The following is a 23957-nucleotide window of genomic DNA, read 5'->3' on the forward strand; positions in this document are numbered from 1 at the left end:
GTACCTGAATAAATTATTTCGAAACAATTTTGTAATGTTTGTTCATATCTTTCACTTGACAGGATACTTTTGGCATTTTAAGGTTTTCTCAAGCGTACTTGTAAGACAGAATTATGTGCTTACTGCTAGTAAGAGGTCTCATGGTGATGAGATGTTTAAATCTTGAGGGAAATTGTAATATGCTAAATCTTCAGTCTCACAGAACACGTCTGTATTAGTTGAATCACCAGAGAGCCACAAACTAAATAAACTTTACACTGGGGTAGTTATACTTCATGTGAAACCACTTAAAGAAAGAAGCCCTAACCCCAACCCCTAAGCAACAAGGATTATATCTATTCATGTCATTTTAGTTAGAATTTCTTAAAGACGAGTGTATAAAAAAAATGTGAGCTGAGCGCCCTCAGTAGGGCCATTTTGATATTTTAGCCCTAGAATTCCTCTTTTAAAACTCACAGTTTTTACATTTACATCATTTATTTTATTTATCAATCGCACAACGACAACAACATCATCATATCTGGCTGTGGAGGAGACGATCACTGTCTTATCGGGTGGAACTGTTGTTTCTCGTGAAGCGGCGAAATGATTTAGCGGACGGACCACGGACAACTAGCTAGTTAGCGGTCGATGGAAACAAAACCCGGATTCCACTGAAAGCAAGTTGTAACCCTTGACAGTGTAACGTCGTCCACATCTGCTCACAGTTTTTGACTGCCGACCGATTTACTCTAGGAGCTGAGAGCTTTGCATCGAAGATGGGCGTCCCGAAATTTTACCGATGGATTTCGGAGCGATATCCGTGTCTCAGTGAAGTTGTCAAGGAACATCAGGTAGGAAACCATGCGAGGAATATCGATAGCTTCGCTATCCAACGTTAACCGACAGCCGCTTCGTTAGCCTAGCTAGCTGGTTGCTAGCGAGCTAAGTATGGAGGGCCGTTCAACTTTTATTCCACGCACCTCCCCGATGTTATTGACCGGACACAGGGCCACTCTGAAATTCCACTTTATTCCACTGTTTGATTCTACTAAACGAAAACCTAGCGCCATTTGCCAAAGTCCAGCACTTAGTAGCTTGCTGTTACGGGTTTACATTTTAACGTTAAGGGGGTCAAAGTGGATGTGAGGGAGTAAATGTGTGACCTCCGGGTACTTTAGGTCTTTGTTGGGGCAGAACATTCCCACCAACAAAGAACTCCTCACAGTCAGCGAGCTAACTAACTTTACAACAGAGAGCCGAACAGACGCCACAGCTGGTGATTCATACCAGCTAGTTTCACTGTATAGTAACGTTTGTGAAGTTGTTGGAGTCATCCTGTATGTGAAACCGAGGAGGGCATTTCAGGCAGCATTACTCGATTGGGCTTTTAAGGTTGCTTCGGTCCGTCGGAGTGGACTTGAATGACCTAGTTCCCTGCGAAGTGAGGAAGATAGTGTTGCAATGCAGCAGCAGCAGTTTCATCAGCTGGACGTGGTCAGGTGTCATTCTCTTTGCAAAAGGCAGTTCTGGGTGGGTGGGACATTATATACAGGCCCTTCATCCTGTTACTAAACCTAGATGTCAACAAAGCTGTGTTGTTGGAGTGTTTGCCCTCCGTCTGTGTCAGGCTGCAGGAGGTTGAATCCTGTAGGGGACCGAAAAAGTCAAGCGACCTTGTTTTCATGGCGTGCAAAGTTTGTCAGTTGGAGGGAAGCACAACATTTAAAAACCCTGAAACATGCATTTGTTGTTGAGCGATGCATTTCTAAAAATCAATGACTATCAGCAAAGTATCTTTAAAGAAATATTACAAAGTGTATTTCAAAAACCTACATTGCTCTTGTGTTCCTTCTTTTTTCAGATACCAGAATTTGACAATCTCTACCTGGACATGAATGGGATTATCCACCAGTGTTCCCACCCAAACGACGAGGATGTCCACTTTCGCATCTCCGAGGAGAAGATTTTTGCTGACATCTTCCATTACTTGGAGGTTCTCTTCAGGATTATCAAGCCACGCAAGGTCTTCTTCATGGCTGTGGATGGTGTGGCTCCAAGGGCAAAGATGAACCAGCAGAGAGGACGGAGATTCAGGTAGACAGGGATGCAGAGTGAAAGAAATTTGCAAGTAGTCACCAGCTGTTGTTACCAATAGTTTTTCCATTAGTAATAGTTGTTATTATTATTATTAGTATTATTATTATTATTATTATTAGAGAAGACCAATATTTTCCCACAATAAAAATTTCCAGCCTTCCACTCATAAATGCCTCTCCTCTCAACCTTAGACATCCAAATGCGATTGTTAAATTTAGGTTGTTGGAGCAGCTTTTTGTGAGGTGACCAAATAAAGAAATGGAATTTTATGAGCATGCCTGCAGCATGATGTAAAATGCCAAGTGAAAATAATGTTTCCTTCTCTTTTACATATCAGTTCAAGATGACAGCTCTGTATACCATCATATTTGCATCCTGTCTGGTGTAATTTGTGCTCTATTAGTCATATATGTGTCTCTAACTGTTTTAAACCAGCATCTTTTATGAACATCTTAACAAGTTAGCCCCAAACAGACTTTAACACAAATAACTACAAAACAAACAACAACAGTAACAAAAACCTAAAACCTTAGAGCCAGAAAATGTCTGACGACAGGCAGGCAGACCTGTGAGTTTAAGCTGCTGGGAACTGTGCATTTGTGTCTAGGTCTGCCAAAGAAGCTGAGGAAAAGATTAAAAAAGCCCTGGATAAAGGAGAGGTCCTCCCCACAGAGGCTCGCTTCGACTCCAACTGCATCACTCCTGGTAAGTTTGAATGTATTTTGTCCCATGCTGAAGTATATTACTTAATGTGTCCTTATGCATGAGCTGCGTTAAACTCAGATCCTTTCCCCAGGCACTGACTTCATGGCGAGACTTCAGGAGCAGCTCAAATATTTTGTCCACAACAAGATCTCCACTGACAAGCTGTGGCAGAATGTTCATGTCTACCTGTCTGGTCATGAGGTGTGTTAACAGCTGTGTTGTTCCTTGTCGGCAAAAACATGCTTCTTATAGCTTTTCAGTTACCGTGACTCTGTTGCAGCTTTGTCAGTGTTGACTGAACTAAGTATGTATTTCTTTTCTAGACACCAGGGGAAGGGGAACATAAGATCATGGAATTTATTCGCTCTGAGAATGCAAAGCCTGGTCACAACCCCAACACCCGACACTGCCTTTACGGACTGGATGCTGACCTGGTAGTGTTTATGTGCCAGTGGTTTAGAGTTACACAAGTACAGGCAGTACCGTGGTCGTCCAAGACATGCACACATGATCTTTGTGCTCTGTGTTCTAGATAATGTTGGGTTTAACCAGCCATGAGCCTAATTTCTCCCTGCTCAGAGAAGAGGTCCGCTTTGGAGGAAAGAAGTCCCAGAAAAGGTGCAATATGTTTTCCTCTCATTCTCTACTGAAAAGTTGGTCTCCTGTAGTGTTCTTGTTCTTCTTCTCAACCTCGTTCTCTTCTCCTCAACCAGGATAACAGCTCCAGAGGAGACAACTTTTCATTTGCTTCACTTGTCTCTGATGAGGGAGTACATCGACTACGAGTTCTCTGATCTCAAGGTGAGACACACAAACACGCACAACCTCAATAAGCTCTTTTTTTATCATTCACATTCCCGTTGTCTTTCCGTGTACACCAGTGCAATGTCCTTGCAAGTCGCCATGTGAAGAATGTCCGGGTTTGATCACAAGCATCTGCACAGGAAACACGCACATATTCCACAAGTTTACACAATATGGGGCAAACAACACCATTAGTACAACTGTGCAAAATCCCAGATGATCACAATGGCTGGATTGTGATTATGTTTATGGACGTTTTTCAGAATCACATTGGTTCTGATTATGACTTGGAGCGAATAATAGATGACTGGATCCTCATGGGATTCCTGGTGGGAAATGACTTCATCCCTCACCTTCCTCATCTTCACATCAACCATGACGCTTTGCCGCTGCTATATAAGACCTACATCAGCATACTACCCAGTGTTGGCGGTGAGACACATGCACACTCTCAGTATTATGAAATGTTCCCTACAAATTTTAAGCATGTGCAAGTTTCTCTTGATGTCATTTTTCAAGCATGAGCTTTCAATTTCAAGTGTTTTTGGTTCTGATTCTATTGGGCACAGTGTTTATACAATTAGTTTGGTAACAAAATGATATCATCATATATGTATATTACTTTTATATTCTGTTAATTTATAGATTTATTCTATGTTTAAGCTGCTTGGTGTATCTGTTTGACTGTCCTTGTGATGTGTTCTGTCTGCACAACAGCCTGCTCATAACCAATGCTCCTAGTTGGATTAATCAAGTTCAAATTTATGTACCCAATGTGTACCCAAAATGCAGGTTATCTGAATGAGAATGGACACTTAAACCTCCGAAACTTTGAGAAATACCTGGAGAAGCTTGCTGAGGTGAGACACAGTAAAGCTCGCTGTGAATACTTCATGACTAAAATCAGTCATATGGGCATTAGTTTACTATTATTATTTTTTTTTTTTTAACCTGTAGAGCTGTTTTGTTGCATCTTTTATAAGTGTAACAGTTATCTACCTTTTTACACATCAAATTTGCATTTGGGTTGTTTTTAGTACAGATGTTTGTTATGAAGTTAGGATTAATTAGGGCTTTTTTATGAATCATTACATGATTATATAAATTCTAAAATGTCTGATTGGAATTTTTCTCTCACTTCTTCCCCTCTGCTACTTCCTTCCAGTTTGACAGGGAACATTTTAGCGAGGTGTTTGTGGATTTGAAATGGTTTGAGAGTAAAGTTGGTAACAAGTATCTGAACGAGGCAGCTGGACTTGCAGCAGAGAAGGAGGCTGCAAGCAAAGACCCCAACAAGATGGAGGTGAAAGAGCACTGATGAAAATAAACTCAATGTTGTGTTGTCTTTCTGTGAGTTTGAACACATAAATAACTCCTGTCATTTGTTTTGTGTGTTTTGGAACAGGATTCTTCCCTGGCAGTGCTGACCTCATTGGATGAAGTGAAAGTAAAAGGAAAGGAAGCAGTGGTTGAAGATGAAGAAGAGGAGGATGATATTTTTGAAACAGAGTTCAGACAGTACAAACGCACCTACTACATGACTAAGATGGGTGTGGATGTCGTGTCTGAGTGAGTGACTTCAGCACACACATACAGCACAGAGAGCAAAGACAAATTGGTTTGGACACAGAGGAGATCATTTATAGAAAAGTTCCAGTTGTATGGATAACCACCAATCAATAAGAGTGTTATCTGTTAGGGGTTCCCCCAGGTTTAATTGATGCCCAAAAGTTTATCTTTACATTAGGAAAAAAAGAGAAACAGCTCCTGTGTCTACAATAAACCTGTTGTATTTGTTAATCGTGATTTGGATAAGTCAGTGGTCACCTAGTTTGAGTTTAATAGCTGTGGTCTTCTACACAGACTCACTGTTAGACAATCACATGTCAGCACAGGAATATAACATATTAATGTCAGAGGCAACACTATCACAATTTATTTTGCAGTTCTAAATACTTTCGTCTTTCGTCTAAAAGTACTTGAATGTTAAATGTCACTTTACTGTTGTTGTATTGTACTGTACTGTGTTAACTAAGCATCACTTCTATTACTGACATTTGTTTTTCTTCATCCCTTTGCAGCGAGTTTCTAGCCAAGCAGGCCCGGTGCTATGTTGAAGGTATCCAGTGGATTCTCCACTACTATTACCACGGTGTTCAGTCCTGGAGCTGGTAAGAACGTCTGTGTCACATGTCACTCACTCTCTGCTCTTTGTTTGTCTGAATCCCAGTGCCCTGGATGTCTGATCTCTTTCATGACTAAAACAAATAGATTGACAAATATTACTGAACTCCCAATGCCAAGAGATCACTGGCACTAATTTAAATGATCTCAGTCATGTTGATCAAGTCAGAGCCATTTTGGTCAAAGGTGATTTTGGCTCATGCTATCCGCTCCCAGAAGAGCCCAGTCACAGAGATGTTTTAGGATATGGGTTGTTGTGGGTTGAGTTGTTCAATTTGCCTTTAATTTAAATTCATTATGATAAAATCTACTCTATGTTATGGAGTTTTATGTATCTATTTATTCTATATTTTTATTTTTGTATATATGTATGTGTAGTGGTTTTATAGATTGTTGCTGCAAAGACAATAAAGACGTTATTTCACATGTAAAACTTCACACAGGAAAATGTCCCACAGTTCTCTTCATTAAGTCCAGTTTAAGAAAAAAGCTGTTTTTAGACAACTCAGACAAATCAGGGAAGAGGAGGGTGTTATGAGTCCACTCTTTTTTTATGATATTTATGTCACTTTAGGTACTATCCCTATCACTACGCCCCCTTCCTGTCTGACATCAGGAATATATCTGGGTTGAAACTGACCTTTGAGCTTGGTAAACCCTTCATGCCCTTCCAGCAGCTTTTGGCAGTCCTGCCTGCTGCCAGTATGGAGCTGCTTCCTCAGTGTTACAGGGTAACATGCAGACACTCACACACACACACACACACACACACACACACACACACACACACAGATCATGAACTGCATGCGGACATTCATGTGCCGATGAACAATTTCGTATTTTATTTAACTTTTTTTGGTGCTGGATTTTTCCTGTTCACCATAATCCACCATCACCATTTTGTCAACGTCTGAAAAATAATTGTAAGCATTCAATAATGTAGCTTCTTGTAATTTTTTACATATTTCATTGTTTCAGCACTTGATGACCAGTGAAAGTTCACCCATTATTGAGAACTACCCACTTGACTTTAAAACGGACCTCAATGGGAAGCAGCAGGAGTGGGAGGCTGTGGTGCTCATTCCCTTCATTGATGAGGTAGGAACATACACAATACACATTTACTTGTATATTATATTTCTATTTTTGTGAGGGCACTCATTGACACAATAGATGTCCGACCCCTTTGCCCCAACTCTTAACTCATCACAACTCAATGTCTAACCATAAAACCAAGTCTTGCCCCTCAGGCTGATATTTAAAGATGTAGTAAAAAGGGAGGGCAAGCCAAGATGTTGTCACTCTCAGGAAAATACTTTTTAAAAATCCGTTAGTGTGTAGCATTTACAAGTACGCGCAAAAACACTTTGAGGAAAGGTGTGCAATGTATACTGAAAATAAACACAAAAAAACAACAACAAAAAAACCCATTGATACACATTAACAGTAAAATCCATATGCTGTTTGTTGAACAGAGGTGCTTGCTAGCAGCCATGGAGCCCTGCAACAGCAAACTGACGAAAGAAGAGAATGCTAGGAACTGTCACACAGAGTGCATTGTCTACACATATGACAGTGAGCTGGACTTCACATATACCTCCAGTCTGCCTCAGCTGTTCCCCAACATTGTGCACTGCCATGCCAGGTGGGAAAACACACCCACACACTTAATTTATCTGTCTCAAACAATGCATTTCATGAGTGACATGTAGTCAATCATTTTAGTCAATTCCATGGAATTCATAGTTTTACAACTGCAGTTATTGTAAATAAGAAGGAGAAAAGACAATACCAAATTCTTGAATTAACATCTTTAATGTAATTGTACTTGTAAATTGTCACTGCTGAATTCAGTCTGCTTGGTCCTGAAAAGGGCTTTAATTGCATGATGATTGTACTGATTTTGTCTCTGGCTGATACAGACAAGAACGCATCCCCATGGATGCCTGGCAGGTCCCTCTGGACCATGTCAGCAGGCGCATCGACCGCTCAGCTCTCTACTTTTGTGGCTTCCCCACTTTGCAACACATCAGACACAAGGTAGGAGTGTGTTTGTGTTGGACGGTTAATGACAATCCAGACAGGCTGTTACCCTAAACCTTTACACAGAAAAGCAACAAACTTTTCAACATCTGCACTTTTATAGTTTGTTGTAGTTGCACAGCTTTGCATTCTGGGATGCAGTTTGTAGTGATGCATGTTGATTTTGCTCACCACTTTTTCTGTATGAAAAGAGACTGAAACAAGCAAAAAGACCAAATATGCAAAACTCCTCATCTGATTTGGACCAAAGAAAACAGGTGTGAAGGGGATGACATGTGCTGAGGGCTAATTTTTTTATTTATTTTTTTTTAAACAGCCTTTTCATTCAGGATGAAACCTGTCACATTTGTTTTATTTAAAAAGTAACTCCTCTTTTCCCTGTTCTGGACTCACTCTGTCTTAAGTTTTATAAGAAGAAGAGTGGGGTGGTCGTGTTCCAGCAGAGCAGCCGTGGGGAGAACATGATACTTGAGATCCTTCCCAGTCAAGGAGAAATGGTGAAGTTTTACTCCTTCCATAATTTTACTCTTGAGAACAAAAATATTAAAAACTGTATATTGTAAATACATTGACACTATTCAAGGCAGATCTCATTATGTCATTTATCTTTGAAAGACAAATTTTACTATGACGTGTGTGTGCGCGCATGCGAGCGTGATGTGTACTATGCAGCTTCATTATGGAGAAAGACTACTTAAACAGAGGACCTGAATAATGCTTGAAGTTAGCTTTAGATCCATTTGTGTGTTTCCCAGCTGTATTTATTTTGAAGATACTCAGTTTAAATCTTTGGCTCTTTGTTCATCTTTCTGAATCTCCAGGTGTGTGATGATGTTGCTGCACAGGTACTGGGGAAGTCTGTGTTTGTGAACTGGCCCCATCTAGAGGAGGCTCGGATCATTGCAGTGTCAGATGGCGAGACAAAGTAAGATTCTGCTGCCAATCATTCAGATACGTTACAACACTGTGTGAAATGTGTCCTTCTCTTCTCTTTTCTTTTGTTTTGTTCAGTCTGGCTTAGCATATACCAGATGTGGATAGTAATTTGGAAGCTCAGAGTTGTCTATTTGTTGTGCTCAGCTAATATTAAAAACATTTCCCCCTGATTTGCAGGTTTTGTCTGGAGGAACCTCCTGGTGTCCAGAGAGTATATGACCGACCCTCCACGCCTCCTCCCACCAAAGTCATCTGCCTGTCTGACAAGGAGCAGAAGGACTGGGTGAAGGATGTCCAGGGAATCACTGAACAGTAAGACACAAAACACAAAGCAACAAAGCTCTTTCCAAACATCTTTTCATAGAAATATGACTTTTGAAAACATCTCTCTTCTCAAAAAGGTATTTTCTGTTCTTTCCTAAAATCATGAAGCACTGTGATTTGTTCATTTAACTTACACTGAGTATTTCTCATCCTTGCAGTTTCTTGAAGAGGAAAGGTATTGTCGTGACCGAAACATATGTGGTTTTGTATGGCCAGTTGCTGACAGGAAGGAAGTATGTCCCCAAAGCCAATGGAGTGGTAGAACTAGAGAAACAATGGGCCAAACAAGTTCTTCCTTTTGCCTACCAGACGGTGGTTAAGGTACATGTTGACACATTCAGCACAAAGGAAAAAGAATACACAAAGAAAATTATGGAAAAATACAGTGTAACCAACCAAACTTCATCCAGGAAGTGAATTTGACACTCTAAAGACATGCTTTTCCTTTGCTTTTTCTTCACTTCCTGTCCAGGCTTCTTCAAAGTTTGAGCATTGAAAATGTATAATTTTTGAAAACACTGCAGGACTTGATTTAGTTTTGAAAACTTTTGACTACCAATTCTATAAATTCTGTATTTTTATGCTCATTCATATTCATTTTTTAAAGCAAAAATGCTGCAGTGTGGCTGTCCATCTGAATCACAGACCTGCAGGACAGCTGTGTTTAACATTTTATGCTGAATTTATTGCAGGGGGCCGCCCAAGCTGAATCACTGATAGTCATTACGTTGACATGCACTGGAGATAACTAAATTGTTGTGTTAATTCAACCGCAATCAGACTGTGAAAAAGCATTTGATTCATAATTCATAGAAATGCATAGTGATTCGTAGTTGGTTAACTCCAGCATGTGTGCGCCCCATTGGGTTGTGGTCAGATTTTCCGCTCTGCGCATGCTCAAGAAGCTATCATCGTAGATTTAGTGTAATTAATATGCACAGAACTGTATCACTATCAATCTCCTCGTACACCATCTTTTCGTCTATGACATAAGAAGCGATTCCATATACACAAGTTGAAAGGGGTACAGCTCCACCTACCATAGCGGAGTTTGACATACTCAGGAGGTCAATAAATTGATACTCTCCTCAGCATGTGTACTTGGACAGCAACAGTTGTTCAAATGCCTGAGAAAGTCTAACTTTGGCTGTAATTTGACCAACCCTGTGCATGTAAACATACTCAGTGTCTGTTAATTACAGTTACAGATAATTGTGTTGTGGAATTGGCTATGAGCCAAGTTTCTCACAGACACAGAGTAGAAGTAAGGCTTTTATTTGTAATGTAGAATTGTCATCCTAAATACACTGGTAAAGCTCATGGAAACATATTGTATGACTTATTGTCGCCAGCAACATCACTCATTAGCTAACTTTCTGCTTCTTTTTCCATCTTCTCAGGACATCAAGGCCTTTTACTCATCCCTCACCAGCTTTAAGAGCTTAAACGAGCTCTTTCCTCAAGCCACCACAGTCTTCATGGTGGGGAACCCGTATTATGGTGCCATGGGAGAGGTAAGTGATCAGCTTTGCTCTCTAATTCCTTTAATGATAGATAGATAGTAGGTATTTTAAGGAGGTTATATAAACCTTCAACAAATAATGTTCTCATGACAGTCCAGGTTCTACTGGAGCAGAGCTGCCAATCAGAACATGATTTTTTTAGAAGTTCTCCCTCCTCCTGCCTTGTATCTTGTTGATTTATTGGCTGCATTGCTTGTGGAGAGCAACATGTTCTTTTGGCTTATTGTGTGTTTGTTTAAATTGTGTTGTCCTTAATCACCATCAGTTTTGTTCCTGGTTAACCAGGTGCAGGATTCAAGTGACGTCATCAAAGATGGTCGAGTACGTGTGGTCTTCAACGTGCCTCATGAGCCACAGTTGGAGCCCTTAATCCAGAATCAGCATGTAAGAAACATGCATACACTTGTCAACTAAGTATTTTTCATGCTCACCCAATTATGACTCACGTGTGTGGGTATTTGTGTTTAATAGAAATACTGTGTGAAGTACAGTCCTGGATATATTCTGGCTTCCCGTCTTGGCATCACCAGTTACCTTGTCTCCCGCTTCTCAGGAAGCATCTTCATCGGCAGAGGCTCTAAGAAGAAGTGAGCACCTTAGACGTATTTATCTTAGTCATCAGCACCTTATGGTCACATTGATGGTTAATTAAGCTTTTAGTTACATGAAACTTAAAGGTTCTGCTCTGAATTCAAGAATTTAGTTTTCAGCTTTTTCTCCTCTTCTCATGTTCAGTCCTTGTGGGGAGCAAAGAGCCAATGTTGGCTTGAACCTCAAGTTCAACAAAAAGAATGAGGAGGTTCCTGGCTACACCAAGAGAACTGAGAAGGAATGGCTCTACTCAGCTGCTGTGGAAGAGCTGCTTGCCGAGTACTTAGACAGGTAAGAGAAAAAAAGAACCCACACCCTGTTTTCCAGGCACAGAGCTAATTCTCAAAATCAGAATATGTAAAATGTTGTTTGTTGTTTCTATAGATTTTCTGAGGTGTTTGACTCAGTGTCCAGAAACAGTCATGATGATGTTTTCTATGAAGATGACATCTGGCCTGGAGAGGACCAAAATGGGTATAAAAAAACAAAAACAAAACATGACGCATAAAAATGGTATTTCATGTCTTCTGATATGGGACACATAATGATATGCCGTTGAATTTATGAGGAAAACTGAAGAATGATGTTGATAGCAGCCTGGATCAGAATTATCTTTGCCAGCACAGACAGTTCGAAGGGATTCTATCTTCTGACTTTTAAGTGGACTGCAATTTAGCAATGAACATTGATCCACAGGGCAGAGAAGGTCGCTGAAATCACTTCCTGGTTGAAAAGTCACCCAGTCAGCTCCATCAGCAGGGCATCGTGTGATCTACAAGTTCTGGACTCTGCCATTGTGGAAAGGATTGAGGAGGCAGTGGAGAAAACTAAGGTTCATCATACTTCTGTGCACTAATTCATGTCGTGTCTGTCCTCACTGCCCTCTATACACTAACCCCTCCCACACGTTTTTGCTCAGGTGAGGAAGAGCACCAAGAAAGTCAGAGTGACTGTGAAGCCTCATCTGCTCTACCGGGTGAGTACATTTTGCCTGTTTAGAGAAGAAGTTGACAGTGAGCATTTTTCTGTTCAGATGGAAGGTCATGAAGACAAGGAAGATGTAAAGATGTAAATGTAAAATAAAAAATCTCATATACTAAGTGGTGTGGCGATTCATCAGCATAATTTTAGAGTCCCTGGTGATTCAGCACAATAAGCATAGTGGATGTTTGTTATTGCTGCTACCAACCCTAACCCTCCGGGCCACATCCGCCCCTCTGGCTGTTTATGACCAGCTTGTGCAAATTCAACATAAAATTAGTCAGATTTAAAGAAATGTACACCATGCATGTAATACTAACGACACTGAGTAATACAAGAACTTACCACATAGAGGGCTTCAATAGCTAAACTGCAAAAAAAAAAAAAAAAAAAAAGGCTTTTGCTTTATCCATCCTGTGACAGAGCAATGTACATTTTGACTCTGAATTGTTTTGTGACTGGATTAAATGATGGTAAATGGAAAAATTTATTTATTTTTTTTTTAATTCCTGCTTGTCATTTCACTGTTCTGAACTGTTGCAGCGGAAAAGTTCTAATGCTTCCATGGAGCACGTCATTTATTGTTGGAATTGTTGACATCTACTTTGTATGGTTGTGTGTAGCCGTTGGAGCAGCAGCAGGGTGTGGTTCCAGACCCGGATGCAGAGTATCGTCTGTTTGACAGAGTGGTCAACATCAGGGAGAGCTTCACTGTCCCACTAGGACTTAGAGGAACAGTCATTGGCATTAAAGGAGGTGAGATCACAAGGCTGGTCCATAAATCACTGCTCTGCTTTCCTGCTTGTTAAAAGATAAGTTTAAAAATCTGAAACATCGACAAAAAATATACCTGTGTAATTGTGTGTGTTTCAGCGGAGCGTGAGGCAGAGGTTCTATATGAAGTGCTGTTTGATGAAGAATTTGCCGGGGGCCTCATCATCAGGTAATCAGACTGAATGCGCTGCTTCATTATACAAAACTGTGAGTGTTAGTGTATTTGTGTATGTGTAAGTGGAACAGTGAAATACCTGGTTGCTTAGATGTATGCTCATTTCAGTGTTTGCGTGAAAAGCCTTTGCTCCAGCTGTGTTAATACTCTGTCTCATCAGGTCTTCATCACCCCGGGGTTATCGCCTCCCTCCCTGCGCTCTCATCAATCTTTCCCACGGAGCCCGAGCTGATCACATTTCTTACAAGCTCACAGCCATCGTCAAACCTCAGCCTGTTGCTGGTGCCAACTTCAACTCGCACCGCCACCTGTCTGGCCTCAACCATTCGCCACGGTCCCCCTTTATACCCACGCAGGTAAGTGGGATAGGAGAGGGTGACTTTGTTTTCCTGCTTGAAAAGACAAAATAATAGGAGACTTTTTTTTTTATTTTATTTTATTTTTTTTAATAATTCATTTGTTGGTATAATTTCTCGAATTCTTCACCCCAAGTATTTGTTGTTCTCTCCTTCTCCACCTGTAGCATAACAACAAACATGGTGTGGTGAAAGCATGCTCCCAGGGCAACAGGAGCTCTCCATCTAAAGGTCCCATTCAAAGACAACAAGCCAAAGTAAGTTTAAGGTTCTGTCTTCTCACCTGCACAGGTTATCTCACCCTGTGTCCACATAAATGCAGGTGACATCCATGAAGTGGCAGCTCTCCACCACTCCAACACTTAATGATCATATTATTCTTTTTATCTCCATGTCTCCATCCAGAGTAAAGAAGAATACAGTAATGTGTGGCAGGCTCTCCAGAACTCGGGCCCACCGAACAAACCTCCTGCTCATTGGCAGAATAATGTAAGTCTGTGTTTGTCTGCGTTTGGATGCTTTTGATAATTGGTAAGACGGATGTTGCTACATTCACAGAGCACAGGGGCGCCCATTAGTACTGAGTGTCCTGTAATTATATGATTAAATCACAGACTTTTGATCTCTAGAAGACAAGGTACCAGATTTTGCATCCAGCTATAAACATGTCTAGGAGAAAACCTGTCAGGCAAGCTAATACACACACACATCAAAGCCTAAGAATGTTCCCAGTGCACCAACAGGATACAGCCCAGCTTTAGTTGCCCTTTTCTACCAAAGTTGGCAGGTATTAAATGGTTTTTCTCAAACGCAGGTGTACCTGCTAATGAAAGATGATCAACCTCTTTTCCACTTTCATGCCAGTCTGTCCTGTCTGTTAGGAGTGAGGACACACAGTTTGAGGAAGTGATAAAAATGCAGATTGTAACCTTTTACATTAATCACAAAAACCCTGATGTTAGTGGGTGTTCATTTGACCTGTGGAACAAGTGTAAGTGAGTATTGCAGACATCAGTAATGGAAGGCAGCCAGGAGCTTTGATATGAAACTGTACAAAGTTAGTGTGAGTTAGCAGAGTCAAAGTTTTTGCCATCCGGCAAACGTTTCTGATCCATAAAAAACACGCGCCACACGACTCTTGGAACAGTTTTTACTCCACAGCCATAACCACACTGAACTGCGAACTCAACCACCAAAATAAGACCTCATTAAGTGCAATATCTGATTAACTTTAAATTTCAAGTTAAAAACCGTATGTTTGACAACTCCAGGATGGACACTCCCTCCAGGGCAAGAACCAGCACCCAACCTCCAACAAAGCTGTGAGTACCCAAACTAGACGCACTCCACAGACTTCAGTATCATTGATAAGAATCCAAAAAGTATAGAGTCCATCAAAGGAAGATGCGGATAGAGGCTGCTCCCTGCCCTGTAGCTCATAATGAAATATAACTATAGATGTTAAAATATGCATCTGAGTGCATTCACACTTGGACAGTAAAAGTAGGTATTTTTTGAATTGACTTGTGTGCATTTAATATAATACTTATATTTATATTTGTATATTTATGTGTGTATCTGTCCTTTCAGGCCCCAGTTGGTGGCATCAGACTGTTGAAGAAAAATGAAGACGCTGACTCACTTTTCCCCTCGCAGAGAAAAACCAATAAGGTACACACACAAGTCACTTGTTGAGCTCTTGGGGACAGTCTGCATGTCTAAGGTCTCCGCTAGTCACCCTTTTGAACCATAAGGGTCAGAACCTTGTTCAAATCTTTTCAGTTTTTGTAAAGTAGCAACTCATCTTCATCCCTCTGTCCTCTCACATTTCTCCTACTTAGCCCTCGACTGAGTTTGAGGAGTTAATTGCCAATCTAAAGATCTCTAAGGGAAACCAGCAGACTCCTCCTCCCCCTGCCACTCCATCTGCACCCACCAGCCAGACAGATGGACCTTTGTCTCCACAGTCATTCGCCATGGTGAGCATCAAAGGCGCAGACCGCTGGAGTTGGCAGTAGTTATTAGTATTACTAGATCACATAAAGCGATGGGAGGAAACCTTCATGGAACACATGATCACTTTGATCACACCTTAGTTATAAGGTTCTATCTCTTAACAATAGCAGCAGACCAATGGCAGTCACCTCTATATTAATATTTTCAGTCATCTGCCACAGCCCGAGCAGGAGGTGTTATCATTTCAGGTTTTCCTTCCACCTGGCCTATTTCTGTGATCACAATATCAAACTCTCTCGAACTCTCTGAATAACATGTATGTTTGTACAATTATTTTATTTTTGTTTATTTCCCTGTTCTGCGTGACATATTGGAGTTTCGGAACTTAGTTTGTGTTTTGGTTGTTGCTGTAGAAGGGAACTCTGGTGCTGAAAGAGATGCTGAAGATTGACAGTTCAGGAACAGGAAGTCCCACTCTTCAGGAACCTAACTCCACCCCATCTGGAGGTCAGCAGCAGAACAGGAGAAGATCATCCAAGAAACTTGGTACGTGACTGGGCCCTACACCACATCCAAGGTTACTGGAGCCAAATTTCTTTGGATCAGCTCTGTATGAAAAGTTTGAACCTTATTTCTTATTTATCTCCATCTCTGTTTCTTTTCGGACAGCGGCCAAGATGGATGTCCCACATGTTGACTCAGCTGCATTAACTTCCTCTGCACCAGCTGCCTCCTCCAACACTGTGCTGACCAGTAAAGTGTCCGAGCTGGCATGTGTCTGTGTGGGGTTAGGCATGGCGCCACCCGAATTCAGCTATATACGCAACAGACAGGTTGTACTTGAATTGATCAGTCAGAATGTTTAGAAGTATGTCATCACACTGCATGTTCGAGCAGAAAACAAGTCAGAAGGTCTGGGGAACTGTCTGCAGATTTCTTCAATAAAATCAAGACCATAGACATACGTCAGAGCAATTGTGGGGAGTTTTAAATGTTTTTTTATACATTTCCAATTGATTAAATTATGAGTCATTGGTTGAAGGTGTGGTAGGGAAAACAGTCTATTTATTTTTCACTTATAACGTTCCCTTTTTCCCCACAATAATTTGGTCAGTGATAGCTGGATATTTGTATTGAAACTGTCCTTTGTCTCCACAGGGTCTGGTTGTGTGTCAGGTTAAATTTTCCACTGGACTGATGGTTCATGGTCCACAGTGCCCGTCAGAAAATGATGCCAAGGAGAAAGCTGCTTTCTTTGCCCTCCAAAGACTGGTACATACAAACACAGACACGCATGCTGGCCAAGCGTAAGAGAAAATGAGAGAATCCACTGTTTTGGAATCATCTTACTTAAATCAAAATTCATCAGAAATAATTTTCTGCATTTGCACTTATGTGTGATCTGAAGAGGTTTTTTTTTTTTTTTTTTTTATCTGAACCACTTGTTTAAAAAACTGAAGAAATTAATTGTTTTGTCAAAGAAGATAGGCTTTCCAGCTCATTTTGCTCTATAATATTATACTTATGGCCGTATCGCTTGCAACAGATGGCATTTACCTGATGGTGGCTGAATAAAGGAAAAGAGACTCATTTAATCTCAGGGACAGTAACTTTATATCAAATCATCCACCAATCCTCAGTTTAGGGAGTGTCTAGACCTGCTTTGCCAGGCTGATCTGAAGAGCTTGCTGCTGTTGCTGCATTTTCTTTAAATCAATCTGAGCGCAGGTTTATTCAGTTAAGCAACATAAACGTGGGGCATTTGATGACACGTTTTTGCTGCAAGATTATTTGCTGTTCAGAGAATAAAGATAATTTGAAGATAATTTTTCCCTTTTCAGTCTAGAAATAACATATTTTAAACAGCATTAGAGACAAACAGCCCAAAATTTAATGAAATACTAATAGTTCTGTCATCCATAAGTAGCAGGTAAACTGATATAGTAGCTCTACAAACTGTCAAAGGCTGTTTACATTTTATTTATCAGACTTACAACCAAAGTGTCCTCTTGTCTATGTATAGAACTCGGTGGGATCAAGCTTCCCCCTCCCACCTCCTTTATACCCAGGAATGGGCCAGATACGACCTCCACCCTTAGGAGCCATGGCCCCAATGTTCAACCAGCAAGGTTTGCCTTCAATCCCTGTTTACCTGCTGTCCAGCATTTTTTTGTGGGCATTAATAACAGTGTTCATGTGAGACTTTTTAGATGTGTCCATGTAATGAAGTTGAACCTTTTTCATTACGTCGTCTCATGCCCTATTTTTCCAGGTGGTTTGCTGTTGCCCCACCAGGGTTACGCTCCTCCCCCTATGTGGGGAATGCCGCTGCCTCTGCACCACCAGAGCCAAGTGTTCTATGGCACAGCAGGAACCTACCCTGGCGCTGCCCACCCCCAGTCTGCAACAACGTTACCCATAGGCTCACACAACCAGTTCATCCCCTTACAGGTAAACACACACTCTACAGATTGTAGAAGGGTATTTCTGCCTCCTAATGCTGTCATGGTGACCCAGCGCTCGCTTGCTCTTTGACTCTGGCAGGTCACCAAGAAGAGGGCCTCTGCCAATAAGAAAAACCAGGAGACTCGAGAGTTTTACAGTGCTGCCCAAACCGTGGCCAGGAACCAATCCCAGAAGGCCCAGAACCAGCCTTCCGGCCAATTACAACATCTCAGTGAACCGCTGAGCACCCATGTAGACCAGCCACACCAACATGCTGCCAGCAGCAACCGCTCTTCATTCAGCACCAGCCTAGCAGATGCAGTTTCTGTGACAACAGCAGCCCCGCACACACCCCCTCGGCAAAACGTTCCATCCACAGGCCACACCCCCAGCTCCGCCTCCAAGAGAAAGCATAGAAAACTGGCTGTCAACTTTGAGGCAGCTAAAGTCTCAGACTGAGATGGGGTTTGTGAGTCTGTGTGTTAGTGTGTGAGGACAGAAGTTTGTCTTGTGTTTTTCAGCTGCTGTTTCACAGCTTGACTCAGCATCGGATCAAAATTTCCTTTCACTCAACATTTAAGCAGAGAAAGCAGCTTTGACTGAAACAGGGACACAGAGGAAAGTTTCATCTTATGTTGCAGGACTCTGTTTCCAAACAGGACATAATTCTACTGTCTCTCTATTCCTCACTCACTTTGTCAGTAGGTGAGTCTACCACACCCCACACCCTCTGAAATGTTGCCTTGAAGCTGGAGTTAGCCGCAGCTAACTTTCTGTTGTGAAAAGGTGGGATGCAAACTTTTTTCCTTTTTTGGGGTATAAAAGAGGTTTTTGTGGACCGGAATTCCTCTTTAAAGTATTTAATGGAAACCATGATTTCTCATATGTTGCATTTTATATTTAAAATTACAAACAAATTAATTGCTGAATGTCGTTTAACACAGACATACATAGACTGACCAAGTCTCCTTGGTTCAGCAAGCGAGCTGCTATGCTGGTTTTAAACCAAAAGCAGGTTCATCTTATGTACCTTAAAGAGAAAATAGTGAAAGGATTCCCAAAGTGTCTGATCTAAACATCCATCCACATAGCTGCTGTGGTTGTGCTTTTACATCCTCAACTTCAGTTTTCCCTCCAGATACAGTGGAAGCTGATCTGATCCTCTTAATAATGTCACTGTTTTACTAATCAAGTGTCCGTGATTCGATGCTGCAGTAAGTCCGGCAAATACAGTGCCGTGTATCGAGTTTACCAAGTGATGGCTGACTCCTCATGCTGCAGGAGGAGGCTGGTCCTGTGAAAGTGACAGCTCACTTCATTAAATACACATTTTAATGAAGCCACCGTTTTGAAATCTAATAAATGGCTCATATTGGAAAATAGGAAAAGAATATCAGTTATAGGAACTATGTCTCCATAGATGTTTGTGTTTGGGTGGAAACTACAGCTCATAGACACCTGTCTCTTCCTGACCCGTCCATTATTATCTCCAAGTATTGCACAGGGATGTTTAGAAGTGGCATAAAATGCTCTCCATACTGAGCCTCAGATTTCTGCAGCCTATTCCCTCCGCAAATAACTGCTAACATACTCTCTATGTGGACGGATGTTAGAAATCTATGCTTTATGAGGCAGCGCCATGCTAACAGTTCATAAATGGTCACAACAATCAGCATCAAAATAATAATTTGTCAGTAGTGGAAATCAGGCAAATAATGATTACCTTTTTATAATATTTTGTGATGATTATTTCTTAGCTCATTTCACAGCCTTTTATTTCACTCAGACATTTGACACTGCGCTGCATTTTTATACTTTTTTATGATTTGTCACAGACAAAAACCACCAAAATAAAGTTAGATACATCATGTCCATACATGTGGCAGAACATCCCCGAAACACACACACTGCAGCGCTGTTTTACACCACCAGATTGAGACTCAAACTATAGTCTTTGTATACTTCCATTTTATTTTTATGACCTGGACCTTGTTAAGCGTTTCATTTGAACGCTGTCCTCTACAAATTATTTGTTAGAGTTCTTGAATCTCTTCGGACCTTTACGGTCATTCACACTGCCACACTCCAAAAGGCATCTTGGTACAAAATTTTGTGGCTTTCATTGAATAGTGACAGGAAATTGCAGCTGAATTTTTACACAGGTGCAAAAGAAAAATCCTTTTTCATCTATCTGTTCAGCTTGCACCGAGATGAACTGGTTCTCTTGTGAATTTGGAAGCTCACAAAGTTTATGGCGCCCTGTATTGTGACATTTTTTTTTTCAATTGATAAATGAAAATACAGAGCTTTCAGAGGTGTGTAGAATAGGATTAGAGAAACACACACACCTGATGAGAGGAAAAATATTTACATTGATATAAAAAGCAATATAGAGGTTGAAAATAGGCTAATTTTGTATCTGTGTAAACACAGCTCAAGGGTACTGTAACAAATATATTTAAACCATTCATACATTTACCTTGTGTGTCCACTCAATTGAATATAATTAGTCTCTGAGATGCTTTTGACAATTAAAGTTTCTGGTTTTGTACAGGTCTGGATTTGTTTACACACATATCAAATCTCTCCATTTTAAAGCTCTTTTTTTTTTTTTTTGATTTATTTTCAAGCTATGAATTTTATGAATACTCTTTTTATAGGCGTCTTAGGGTCTTTTCTAAACAATTTAATTATTGTTCTAATAATGTCTGTGGTGATGCTACACTGATGAAAGCATCTGTGGCAAGAAGTAAAACGTATTTACTTTGTCCTTGTTTTGAGGGACACCGGCTTCTAGTAATGTTGTGTATTTTTTTTAAGACTGGTCTGTTTTAACACCAACCCTGGGACTCAAGTCTATAAGGCTCTGGTGCAATAAGGGGAGGTTTTGGAAGCATTTTGGAAATTGAAGCACATCAGTTGTGGTTTTTATTTTTTTTTTTTGTTTGTTTTGTTTTCAAGAATTTTCAGTGTTAAAAAAATGACTTGTTGTTTTGATCCAGGAATATGCTGTACATATCCCTTTAATAAAGTAAAAATCATTTGTTTAAAAATATGGCTTAAAAAATATTTTAAAGGGTAGTAAGAAAAATCTGTTAAAACATACCAGGGGATAAACTGGGCATGTGCACCAAGCAAATGTTTGGTGTTGGATTATTCATGGTATATCCTGTATTTTATATACATTAAAAAAAGACGTATAGTGTGTATATAGAGTTTTAGCAGAGGAGCAATTTAGAGTATTTGGGTACAAGTAAATCTAAGAGGCAGGAAAGCAAATTTAATCTTAAAATTGCAACAAACTGTGTGGAAACCTAAATGAGGTCTCCAGTGAACAAATCTGCTCATTAGATTCCAGAATATTTGCGTTTTAAATCAGAAACACTTGGCTTCAATTTGTTTTTCATGAACATGCCTTCAAAACAAATGGAGACACCACTTAAAAAACACAAAATAAGACATTTATTCTGCAAGCACCAGTCAGCAAAAATGTTTTTTTTTCCCCAGAAGGTCAAGTTTTGTTTGAACAGAAACATCAGAATTGGAAATCAGGAAAACTGTGTGAGAATCCAAACATGTGCCTTTTTGTCAGGCCTGCATATTCTCTGCAGCCAGAGAACTAGAACTACATCTCAGTCAACACACGGTGAGAGGAAATCCTTAGTGTGTGTGTGTCACACAAAACCTACCTCTACAGAGTAAAAAACCAAAACATATATATGTATATATATTTATGTGTGTGTGTACATGTTCCAATTTATTCAAAATCTCAAGAGTGAACTTGCTAGATTTCCTCACTAAGTTCAGCTACAGTATAAATTAATGAAAATCGCACTCTGATTTCAGCTCTAACACTAAAACTAAAGCACGGGTGTTAATATTAAGACTAGTTTGGCAGAAAATAGGAACAAAATGCCTCGTCTAAAACTTGTTTGAATTTGCGAGTCAGTGTAAGCAAATGATGGTGTGTTTATATGTGGTAAGCGGTTAATCTTGTGCCTTTATTCTGCATTAATGTTTTCTTTAATGGATTTAATCACTGAAGATACTTGTAAAATGTTTTAGATTTTTTTTTTTAAGGCTATATGGTAGAACATGATTTAAGTCTGTTGGCAAGGATTTGAGCAATTATATTTAGAAAATGGCAGTTAGCATACGTACGGTTCACACTGCGCTCATATTTAAAGATAAGTGAAGATGATTGAAAGATGATTCCGATTCTGATAAATCGGTCCATATATTTTCTTCATCATCACAGGGAATGTATGATGCCAAGTGTTCTGTGTGAATTGGAACCTTATTCCTCTAACTGTAGAAATACATTGTTGTCCAAAAACTAGAAAATCATTCGTATTGGGTAACATCTTACTCAAGCACAATAAACACACACTTTGGATTTCTGCTGTATACAGCCACAAGAGCACTGAATGGTCACCAATAAAAACACAACTTCCTCCTATTTTAGTAAAACTTGCTGAAAGCAAGAGTGGTCAGCTGTTTGAGGAAGTTGAGCCTGTTTTTTTTTTTTTTGTTTGTTTTTTTTTTTTTTTTTTTAATTAAACACATATTCATGACCTGTTTTCAGACAGGACTTGGCCTCAGAAGGAAAAAGCAGGTAGTTGTAAGATACTGCGAGAGGAACTAACACATTAATGACAGTAACATAAATATAGAATATTTCCAGACTTATCTTTAAGAAAGGAATCATCTCATCCTGTATTACACTAAATACGTTCATTTTTTGAGTAAACTCAAGCGACACATTTGTTGTAGACTAAGTGTATTCTGTCTACGAACAGATAGATTCAGTCCAAACTAAATTAGACATGAGGTCCAAATTTATACATGTCTTACCCAAACTTCTGTCACATAAAATTGAAAATAATGAGAATCTATAACAGTGCTGTTGTTTATACTGGCTTAAAGGGCCATACCAGTCGCCTGCTCTAGACAACTTGGTTCAATGTAAACTGAATATTTTATCAAGTTTTTCTGTTTTTTTTTTTTTTTTTTTTTTTTTTTTAATTCAGGCATCTGTTACTATTCTTTTATTTTTGTCTTGTAAATTTGAGATTTGTACAAATTAGCTTTTTTAACAGTATGATGTTAGGGTTATACAGAAAATGTATGCCTGTAGCTGTTTAAAAAAAGAAAAAGGAAAGAACACTGGTGTGGTCCTTAAGATACTCAGATCTACTCAGATTATGTGATGACATAAATTTCTTTTCAAAATTAAAATGTGTAAATGGACACGCTCCAATGACACATTTTCCTGTTATGTGTTCATAGTGAATATAAATAATGGAAATCTACACACGCAGGGCTGGATTACACTGGTAGATAAAACTAAACGAAGTGAGAGAAGCTTTTAAATTGTGTTCATATTTCCGTCCTTGTGTAGGAGCCCGCTTCTGCATGTTACCACATCTGCCTGAACAGAAGTTCCCACAGTCTGGGTTTCTATCATTCCTGCAGAAGCTATGACATGTCATTATAGTGTCTGTATGTGCCTGCATGTGTTTCATGTGCTCCGTGTCACATTTAACTTTACTCATTTCAGCATGCCTGCATGTGTATTTCTTTGAGTGTTAATGTGTGTGTGTGTTTGTGTTTCCTGTCTCTCCTCAGGTCCTCCGTGGATGTGTGTTGCCCACGTATGTGTTCTCTATACAAAGCACGATGTAGTGGTTGGAGCAGGAGCGGGTGTGCTGCCCTAACAGGCGTCCTGTCTGCAGCAGCGCAGCCTGGCCCATCACTGCCACGTCACCCGTCCTCCACGCCTCGCAGTAGTTGGAGGTGAGGCGGATGCCTGCGGTGCTGGAGCCGTGCCACACCAGCTTCTCTGGCCTGAGGGGGGAGAGAGAGTCAGTCAAGTCAAGTTTGTTTATATAGCGCATTTCATAGACAGAGGTTATTCACTGTGCTTTACATAAACAAAACCAAACAGAAATAGCAGATAAAAGCATAGATGGGCAACAGTCGAAGAGTAAATAAATAAACACAACAGTAAAAAAATTATTCAAATAAAACATTTTAAAATAAAAAATAATGAACAAGAAAAACATAAAAGACACACGGTGG

General features: G+C 40.1%; 2 protein-coding genes across 4 annotated transcripts in view; one reads left to right on the top strand and one right to left on the bottom strand.

Annotated features, from left to right (window-relative positions):
- The first annotated feature begins 619 nt into the window (after window positions 1–619).
- Window positions 620–20424, top strand: xrn1 (5'-3' exoribonuclease 1). Its single transcript, XM_029524122.1, has 41 exons — window positions 620–833; window positions 1844–2076; window positions 2687–2784; window positions 2876–2985; window positions 3108–3218; window positions 3317–3402; window positions 3498–3585; window positions 3852–4020; window positions 4381–4448; window positions 4754–4891; window positions 4994–5157; window positions 5670–5759; window positions 6347–6503; window positions 6751–6870; window positions 7248–7417; window positions 7695–7812; window positions 8220–8312; window positions 8637–8740; window positions 8929–9063; window positions 9234–9396; window positions 10476–10589; window positions 10884–10982; window positions 11070–11185; window positions 11334–11480; window positions 11574–11663; window positions 11886–12021; window positions 12109–12165; window positions 12794–12926; window positions 13044–13113; window positions 13280–13475; window positions 13643–13732; window positions 13881–13964; window positions 14747–14797; window positions 15066–15146; window positions 15317–15454; window positions 15845–15977; window positions 16101–16264; window positions 16590–16703; window positions 17455–17560; window positions 17704–17882; window positions 17976–20424. The coding sequence occupies exons 1-41, from the start codon at window positions 759–761 to the stop codon at window positions 18333–18335; spliced, it is 5148 nt and encodes a 1715-aa protein (XP_029379982.1). The 5' UTR covers window positions 620–758; the 3' UTR covers window positions 18336–20424.
- col15a1b (collagen, type XV, alpha 1b) overlaps window positions 19679–23957 on the bottom strand; it is a 49402-nt gene continuing 45123 nt past the window's right edge. For all 3 annotated transcript variants that reach the window (XM_029524124.1, XM_029524125.1, XM_029524123.1), the window contains one exon: window positions 19679–23723. In XM_029524124.1, coding sequence (XP_029379984.1) covers window positions 23501–23723 — 223 coding nt within the window. In that variant the 3' untranslated portion in view covers window positions 19679–23500. The remainder of the gene's footprint in view (window positions 23724–23957) is intronic.

This window comes from Echeneis naucrates, chromosome 17 (assembly GCF_900963305.1).
Source record: "Echeneis naucrates chromosome 17, fEcheNa1.1, whole genome shotgun sequence".
Classification (NCBI taxonomy): Eukaryota; Metazoa; Chordata; class Actinopteri; order Carangiformes; family Echeneidae; genus Echeneis; species Echeneis naucrates.

Bases quoted from the DNA above. Each gene is read 5' to 3' on its own strand.
- xrn1 (XM_029524122.1), top strand. From the start codon at position 759: ATGGGCGTCCCGAAATTTTACCGATGGATTTCGGAGCGATATCCGTGT. The intron at 9,397-10,475 runs GTACATGTTGAC...CCATCTTCTCAG, and splicing joins CCTACCAGACGGTGGTTAAG to GACATCAAGGCCTTTTACTC. The intron at 11,664-11,885 runs GTATAAAAAAAC...ATTGATCCACAG, and splicing joins CCTGGAGAGGACCAAAATGG to GGCAGAGAAGGTCGCTGAAA.